This window comes from Bufo gargarizans, chromosome 6 (genome assembly GCF_014858855.1).
Source record: "Bufo gargarizans isolate SCDJY-AF-19 chromosome 6, ASM1485885v1, whole genome shotgun sequence".
NCBI classification, from domain to species: Eukaryota; Metazoa; Chordata; class Amphibia; order Anura; family Bufonidae; genus Bufo; species Bufo gargarizans.
Window position 1 is genome coordinate 111826287 of NC_058085.1, and position 9510 is coordinate 111835796.

At 44.7% G+C, this 9510-nt stretch overlaps 1 protein-coding gene across 1 annotated transcript in view; it reads right to left on the reverse strand.

Moving 5' to 3' along the window:
* The window catches only part of LOC122940866 (ubiquinol-cytochrome-c reductase complex assembly factor 1), an 83210-nt gene extending 74184 nt beyond the window's left edge, over nucleotides 1-9026 (reverse strand). The window contains exon 1 of the mRNA XM_044297726.1: nucleotides 8924-9026. Coding sequence (XP_044153661.1) covers nucleotides 8924-8959 — 36 coding nt within the window. The 5' untranslated portion in view covers nucleotides 8960-9026. The remainder of the gene's footprint in view (nucleotides 1-8923) is intronic.
* Nucleotides 9027-9510: the final 484 nt, after the last annotated feature.

A 9510-nucleotide genomic window follows, 5' to 3' on the forward strand; every position in this document is an offset into this window, starting at 1 on the left:
CGCTCTAATTTGAAGAGGGTTATATTAGTGACAGGTTCTCTTCAAGTGGATGCCATGCAATAGGCTGTGGCAGCAAAACGAAGACCTGCATGACATACATTGTCCCTAATGGGCATTCATTGTTTTCAATGGATGCCAACTATCCTTCTGACCTGTAAAGCATGGTGGATGGAGAAAGAAAGTGGGTCCCAGTCTGGAAACCCATGTCTAAGACTTCTGATTTACCTAAATATTTACAGGGGTTATCCCATGACTAATGTAAAAAAATTAAAATCAGACATCATATAGTACATGGCGGTCTCTTTCTAACAAAGCGAGAACCAGCCCTGTACCTCACATGAATCCAGAGATCTCCCCATTCATTGCTCTGCTAGATCAAGCTCACAGCTCAAGGGGAGTGTCTTTTCTGCTGCAGCTAAAAGAGTGTGTCCATGTTCTCCCTATCACAGCTCAGGAGGCGTGTCCATGCTCTCCCCATCACAGCTCAGGAGGCAGTTAAAGGATGAAACTGAGCATGTGCGGCCATCTCAGTGAGCAGGTCAAAGAAATAAGAAAGAAATCAAACAGCAGGTGGTGCTATACAGATACATTTTATTTAATAACTCAGTGGCTATGCTAAATTTTTTAATACATGCAGTTACAAAAGTATTCAGATCCAGGTGCTGTTTTGAAAAGTATAGAATATTTTTTGTGGGACAACTCCTCTATCATGGGGTTTGCTTATAGTTAATTATTCAAAATAAACCCACCACATTTAGATACACGGCAATAACATGTCGTGCCACTACTTAGAAACGAGTGAGGTCACCCTCTGAGATCCTAATACGCCACCGCACACCTTACCTTTGGTCTTCAGGATTTCGACTCCATATGTAAATTTGAAGGAAAGTTCCTCTGAATAGTTTAAAGGGAGTTAAAATCCACAAAGTCTGATTCAATGCACCCAACGTGGCAAAATCTTGACCCAAAGTTTTTATTAAATCGCTTAACCTTTATTTAAAAGGAGTTAAAATGTCAGCATTTAGAGGATGCCAGATGCCACAAAACCACAAAGAACAGATGTCCTACACAGCTTACACACTGCATACTTCATTAAGCAGCACTTAAAAAAAATAAAAAAATCCAAAAACTGACATTTGCTTTATTTTCGTATAAACGTTTGTGCAGACTTCCATTAAAATATGTGCGTCGAGTTGTCTCATTTTATTTTCCTTTACAGAAATAAAGGTTGTCAAGCGTACAATGATCATTTGAAGGAGAAACTGCATTGACTTTGAGGTAGAAAATATCCACACCGCGAGGCACAATTAGCTCTAGCTATGTCTAGGCTTCTGCGTACGCTCCCTTTCTGTATACAGTTTCTCATTTTTAAAAACGGAATCACATGACGACGCGAGGAAGGATGAAATAGATGCAGTAGAATATACAGTGGCCAAGGGCTTTGTAACGCCTTTACAATACACTAACGGCCAACTAAAACTCCTATACTGAAACAGTGTGCCATCGATGCAAAAATCTGTAAAAATCCTTAGGAAGAGTCGCACTACACTTGACAGTTCTTTTCAAATATGCCATGAAAAAGTTGTCCGCACCCCCTGGTCAGGGTACTCATCTCTTGGCAGAGTGGAGGGTGATTACAAGGAGCAACTCTTGCTCTGGATGACATCTCCGTCTTGCATAGGATTGTGTTAAAATAAAAAGTTAAAAACCGGAATTAGACTTACCAGTAATTCAGTTTCCATGAAATCACCATGACGGCCACAAGGAGATTGACCCATGACCTCTGTGGGGGCAGGAACAGAGAAGAGGTTAAATTGCCCCCTCCCACCACCACACCTCAGTGTTTCAAAGACATAAAGTGCCAGAAGTGTATTAGTATTTCCCAGTATTAACATCATACCAGAAAATATCTGTGAAAAAATTTCAACAAAAAAAGGGGAGGGAATATATGGGCCATCATGGTGATTTCATGGAAACTGAATTACCGGTAAGTCTAATTCCGATTTTCCCATATCATCACCATGACGGCCACAAGGAGAGTTATAAAATTATTTTTTATGGGTGGGGTCAACCGTCTGAAGAACCTTCCGACCAAAGGAGAGGCCAGAGGTTCCAGATAAATCTAAGCGGTAGTGTTTCACAAACGTGTGATTATTAGACCAGGAGGCGGCCCTGCATATATCCTCCAGGGAGGCCCCTGCTCTTTCAGCAAAAGTAGTGGAGACAGCTCTGGTAGAATGTGCTCTAATATTGGAAGGAGGATCCAGATTTTGATTCTTATAGCATAGGGTAATGGTGTCTTTAATCCATCTTGCAATGGAGGATTTTGAGACCCTGGATCCCTTATTTTTTCCAGCAAATTGGACAAGTAGGCAGTCAGACTTCCTGAAGTCCCTAGTGGCTTCTAAGTATCTAAGGACTGTACGCCTAACATCAAGGGAATTAAATTTCTCTTCCTCCTGATCCTTGGGATTGTTGAAAAAGGATGGAAGGATGGAAGGAGGATCTCCTGGCCTCTGTTGCGGTCTGAGGCTACCTTTGGCAGGAAACCGGGGTCTAATTTAAAGGGTTTCTACCACTTGCTTTGCACACATTTCGTTTTCAGACACTAGCGATCCGCTAGTGTCTGATGTACCATACAAGCTAAGTATTATATTCCTCCGTTCCGCCGTTTTGTTTAAAAAAGCACTTTTATATTTATGCAAATGAGCCTCTAGGTGCTATGCCGGCGTCTTTTCAGCACCTAGAGGCTCCGTCTACCTTCATAAACTGCCGCCCAGCTCCTCGCTCCAGCACACCCATCTCCTAGTGAAATCGATCCTCCCCCTGCTTCTGGCGTCCGAAATCTCACGCCTGCGCCGTTCGTCTCTGCATTCGGCGCAGGCGCAGTGGAAATGTCTGAGCAGGGAGCGTTCAGACATTGACTGCGCCTGCGCTGAATGCCGAGACGAACGGCGCAGGCGCGAGATTTCAGACGGCAAAAGCAGGGGGAGGATCGATTTCACTAGGAGATGGGAGTGCTGGAGCGAGGAGCTGGGTGACAGTTTATGAAGGTAGACGGAGCCTCTAGGTGCTGAAAAGACGCCCGCATAGCACCTAGAGGCTCATTTGCATAAATATAAAAGTGCTTTTTTAAACAAAACGGCGGAACAGAGGAATATAATACTTAGCTTGTATGGTACATCAGACACTAGCGGATCGCTAGTGTCTGAAAACAAAATGTGTGCAAAGCAAGTGGTAGAAACCCTTTAAACACAATCTTGAATCTCTCCTAGTCTCTTGGCAGAGGTAATTGCTATATGAAAAGCAGTTTTGAATGAAAGCAATTTAATTGAACAACTCTCCAATGGCTCAAATGGGGAACACATAAGGTTGTTGAGTACTAAATTTAAGTCCCAGGTTGGGGTGTGGGATCTTAGCGTGGGTCTAAGTCTACGGGCAGCTCTTATGAATCGTTTGATCCATCTATGGTCTGCCAGGTCGGCATCAAAGAAGGCGCTTAATGCCGAAATTTGAACCTTTAAGGTGGATGGAGAGAGGCCTATGTCCAGACCTTTTTGTAGAAATTCCAGAATTTTCTGAATGTTAGGCCCTTCAAGATTTGGATTCTTTTCACCTGACCATGAACAGAACCTTTTCCAGATCTTCAGGTATATCGCAGACGTTACTTTTTTCCTAGAACATCTCAAGGTGGCTATAACCTTGTCCGACAGGCCCTAAAACTTTAAGAGGAAGACTTTAGAATCCAAGCCGTGAGTTTCAGGAACTCCGGATGAGGATGTAGCAAAGGACCCTGGTATAGGATGTCCCCTCTGAGTGGGAGTCTCACTGGTTCGTCTATTGCTAGTTTCAAGAGAGGAGCGAACCAACTTCTCTTCGGCCAGAACAGGGCGATCAATATTACTGTGGTTCTTCCCTCCTGAATCTTCTGAATGACCCTCGGGATGAGAGGTAATCGGGGGAATGCGTACCCTAGATCCCAGCACCATTTTAGGGAGAAGGCATCTATTCTCCAGGGATGATCTCCAGCATTTAGGGAGCAGAATGTTTGTACTTTCGTATTTTTCCTTGATGCGAACAGGTCTATTGTAGGAAGCCCCCATTTCTGGGTTAGCATATTGAAGACCTCTGGATTCAGTGCCCACTCTGTATGATATACCACTTGCCTGCTCAAAAAGTCCACTTCTAGATTCTGGGATCCCTTCAGGTGCATTGCTGAGATGGATTTTAGTTCTTTCTCTGCAAAGGAGAAAATTTCCTCTTAGATACTCTGGAGTCTCCTTGATCGAGTACCTCCCTGATGTTTCAAGTAGGAGACCACGGTCATGTTGTCCGATAGGACTTTCACGTGCTGATCTCTTATCAGCTGTCTGGCGGAAAGTAGAGCTTTTCTTACCGCATACAGCTCCCTGAAATTTGAAGATTGGGCAGATATCAGATGTTTCCACATTCCCTGGAAATAAGCTCTGTCAATTTTTGCTCCCCAACCAGATTGTCTGGCATCCGTGAAGATCGTAATTGAAGGCGATTTGATCCATGGAACTCCCTGGGAAAGATTCTTCTCCTTCATCCACCATGAGAGAGATCTCTTTACTGATCCTGGGATTGGAAGCTTGGAGTCCAGAGAACCCATCTTCTTGCTCCAGTGGGACAATAGCCAGTTCTGTATTACTCGACAGTGAGCTTGCGCCCACTCGACAGAAGGTATACAGGAGGTTAGGAGGCCGAGTAGGCTCATTGCTTCCCTCACTGAGCATCTCTTCCGGTGTTGGAAGTGCCTCACCTTGTTTACCAGGGACTGGATCTTGCTCTGTGGTAGGAAGGTTGACTGAGTTACGGAGTCTAGTGTAACTCCCAGAAACCTCACCTTCGTGGATGGAACTAACATTGTTCCATCCATCCCAGCTGAGACAGACGAGACAGAAAGATTTCCAAGTCCGACAGCAGGAGTTATTTTGAGTCTGCTATAATTAGAAAGTCGTCCAGATATGGCACTATATTTAACCCTTCCTGTCTGAGTAGGGCTATCATTTCTATCACCAATTTGGTGAAAAGCCTTGGAGCGGCTGAAATCCCGAAGGGTAGCGCTATGAATTGGAAATGAAGAAGCCGATTGGAAGGGTCTAGGATCGCAAATCTTAGGTACCTCTGGTGATCTGGGTGAATGGGGACATGCAGATAAGCGTCTTTCAGGTCTACCGAGCACATAAATGCTCCTAGCTTTATCAGAGGTACTATGGATTTGAGAGACTCCATTTTGAACTTCCTGTAAAGAATAAACTTGTTCAGTTGTTTCAAGTTTATAATGGTCCGGAAGTCTCCTTACTTCTTTCTTACTAAAAATAGGGTTGAATAGTACCCTCGACCTCTTTGAGACACGGGAACTGGGATTACTGCTCCCTTCTTCACCAAGTCCTGGACTCCTTGGAAAATATTTAGGTTGGAGGATCTGGCAGGCCTCTTTGCGACGACGAATCTTGGAGGGGGGAGAGAGGTGAACTCGATCCTGTAACCTTGCCGAATGATATCCAAGGCCCAAGGATTTTTTGATGTTAGTGCCCATGGACCTAGGAAATCCTTCAGTCTCCCCCCTACAATGGCGTCACTGTTTATCTTCGAATTTAGATTGGGGCTTAAGAAGGAAGCCTCTTCCTTTACCCCCTTTGGGATAAGACCAGCGGCCTGACTTGCCTTTCCCCCTAACAGCCTTGTTTTGTCCACCGCAAGACCGAAAGGACTGGTTCTTTCTAAAGGACTTTTCCTCAGGGACTCCCTTTTTCTTGTCGGCCGCTTTCTCGAGAATCTTGTCTAGGACCGTCCCGAATACATACTCTCCTGAAAAGGGGATAGATACTAACTTTTGTTTAGAAATTCTATCGCCCGACCAAGACTTCATCCACAAAGCTCGAGGAGCCGCATTGGAAAGCCCCGCCTCCTTAGCACAGAATCTAATAGATTCAGCCGATGCATCTGCCAGGAATCCCGTAGCTGATTTAAGTAGCGGGATGGACTGCAGGATTTCTTCCCTGGAGGTCTTACTGCTTAGGTGGTTCTCAAGATCTCCTAACCATAAGTACATAGACCTAGCAACAGACGTTGCTGCGAAGTTGGTCTTAATGTTAAACATGGAGGCCTCCCAAGATTTTCTTAAAAGGGCGTCTGCCTTCCGCTCCATAGCATCTTTCAATTGAGCGGCATCCTCAAATGGCAGGGCAGTTTTTTTGTTAACTTTCGCCACTTGCACGTCTATTTTAGGGGTCTCGTCGAACAATTTAGACTGAGAGGGGTCGAACAATAGTCGATTTTAAAATTCTTTGTAAATCCCAAGTCGTTTTTCTGGTTCCGACCATTCCTCCAAAATCATTTCTCTAATATTTTCATTTATTAATTTCCCCGAAATTTTTTACCCCGAGTCCCCCGAACATTTCATCCTGAATGGATAAGGACCTAGGGGTTTCTTCAATCCCCATTGTCGCTCTGACTACCTTTAATAAGTCACCCATCTCTTCTGAGGAAAAATAAAATTTCCTATTACTTTCGTAAATTTCTCCTTCAGAGAGAGAGAGATCATCCTCCCACTGCACGGAAGTTGAAGCTTTATCGTCAGCATCCTCGGATCCAGAGGTAATGATCCTAGAACGCGGACGCTTGCGAGAGGGCTCGCCCTGGGAATCAGACGGAGCAACTCTAGCGGCCCTAATTTCTTCCTGAACCACAGATCTGATATTCTCCATAAGAGACGATTGTTCCTGCTGGATCACATCAGAAATACGCTCCTTACAAAGCTTCTTTCCATATTCGCCAGGCAGTCTTTTAGCACAAGAGATGCAGCGAGGAGGTTTTTTAACCTTTTTTTGAGCCTCTTTAGCCTGAAAATAAATATGGAATAGAGGCATCAGAAATAGGACTAGCAGAAAATACAGTGCCATAAAAAAAGCGGACCCCCAGAGGGATACTTACAGGAGGCAGAGAGGGAGCATCAGGCTCCATAACAGTTTGTAATTCAGGACCTGACATATTCTGAAGTAGAAGTGTAATCACAGTACTCACAGACCTCAGATCAGCGTTCCTATGGCCGTCCCGCCTTTTATTCAAACTGCTCTGTCCTCCAGCGCTTTACTTCCGGGTTGCGTCACATGACCGAACCCGGAAGTGACGTCTACCAGCCCGACCCACAGGGGGGGGAGGAGGAGGAAGATTGCGGCCCAGGAGCAGGCTCCAGACCAGCCGGAGCGAGTCCTCCCGATACCCCCCAGCCCAGCTTAAGCACGCGGCCGCCGGCGGACTGGGGGAGCTCCGATGAGCTTCAGGTAACCAGGAGACCGTCCTCTGACCCTCCTGGAGTAGGAAAAAATAAAAAAGAAGACGATTTCCCATCTTCATCTCCCTGCCGACCGCAGGGAGACTCTTCTCTGACCCTGGCCACAGTGGGGACAGGAACACTGAGGTGTGGTGGTGGGAGGGGGCAATTTAACCTCTTCTCTGTTCCTTGTGGCCGTCATGGTGATGATATGGGAAAAACTAGTTACTTTGTAGTTTACAAAAATGCTCCAGGTGTGAGATTTATTAAAATGGAGCCCCTTGTTGATTAATCTGTATAGTAACGTGCATGTCCGCAGACTGAGCATGATCGCACATCCTCAGTTCCATGCTTCCACTGCTACCAGGTGTATATACTGTATGCTACCTGGTTAGAGGCCGTGACAGTTACAGGGAGAAAACTGCGGCAGAATTGACACACCCATTGAGAAAGGGCACACCTCCTGAGCTGTAACAGGGAGTGAGCTGCAACAAAAAGAACAATCCCCCTGAGAAAGGACATGCCCCCTAAGCTGTGACAGTATTACATTCTTGTAAAATTGGATTTACAACTAATTGTTGGGGCTTCTCAACGGAACAGTTATTGTCACCGGACCAAATAGTAATTGTTCAAAGCAGAGAACCCTAGAGCAGTGTACATGGACATAGTAGGGCAGTATAATAACGTGTCGTTCCGTGATTGCTTCTCACTTACCATAGGGTACTTGACTTGATCACAGTTTTTGGGCTGTCACTAACAATTGATATTACTTTGTTCTGATCAAAATATTAACATTGTTCAAGTGCTGCCTTCTCTGCTCTGTTTAAAAGCCCACCACAGCAATTGCAGTGTTGAGCAGTCACTTCTATGGGAAGGCTCTGTCTGTTCAAGGGAATATTACAGAGTCGTCCCATAGACGTGAATGGGGATGCCATACTTGTAATTACACCTCCTCACCACTGCAATTGCTGTGGCGAGCAGATAGAGCAGAGAAGGAAGCGCTGGCATGAGTGCTGCAATCTCTTCAACTAGCTAATCGGCGGGGGTGCCGGGAGTCGGACCCCTGGCAATCTGATATTGATGACCTATCCTGAGGATAGAGCATCAATAGTAAAAACTGGACAACCCCTTTAAAGAACATCTGCTTTCACCAGGTAAGAGCAGGACAAACATACCTTTTGGGGAGCTTTTATTATCAGTGTGAATATGAACCTTTATTCTGAGGCATACTGGTATCCTGGTTGGATGCTTCAGCTGTCACTCAGAGCAGAGGGGAGGGATGTGAAGCAGGTGAATGCAGAGCGCTTCACCTCATGAGCAACTGCTGGACAGAACCGGGCAGAATAAAACTTTATATTCACACAGCTGATGAGAAATGCTCCACAAGACGCATAATTGCCCTGCTGTCCCCAGACTCTACACCTTGCGCTGTCAAACTACTGACAGCCTCCCTTTAAGAACTGTTTACGAGTCATCAGTCTAATAAACTGTATCCCTACAATGAGTCAGAATCAAAACTAAAAGGCTGGGATCACACTTTGGGTCCCAGCCCAAAAACTGTACATTACAATGCAGACCAAAATGTAAAATCAGCCCTTTTACATGAGATCAATTTTCCCTCACCCATTTGTTATATTTCAGTGGTCCAGTGAAGCCCATTGCTTCGATTATCTTGGTAAACGTTCCAACCTCTTCTTCTGAGGGTCGAAGTTCATCCTTTGTGGAAGTGTTCTAGAACAGGAAAAATAAAGTAACACTGAATTCATCCAAATACATATATGGTAGGAAGAAATAAGACAAAACTAATGAAATAAATAGTAATTCACAAGCTGCAAAAAGTCATGGCACGAGCACAGACTGGCACATTGGGGCAGATATATTCTGTTTTTTTCCTGTTTTCTGTTCTCATTTTTCATACCCGTTTGTCTGACATCAATTGTTTGCACAAAAAAACTTTGGTGTGTAGACAAAAGTGTATTGCAAAAGATACCAACACTGGTCTAAACTGAGACCAATCATCGTGTCCCGTTCTGGTGCAGAGTGACACATGTTCCAATTGGGCCAAATTTATTTGATGCCATGAAATCAGCGTGACAAAAGTCAAGCAAATAAGTTCTATGTTCAAGCAAAGGATGACAGCATATTCTTAGGGCACCATCGATGGGTCAAGTTAAAAAGAATTAAAGGGGCTCTGCAGTTTTTTTAAACTG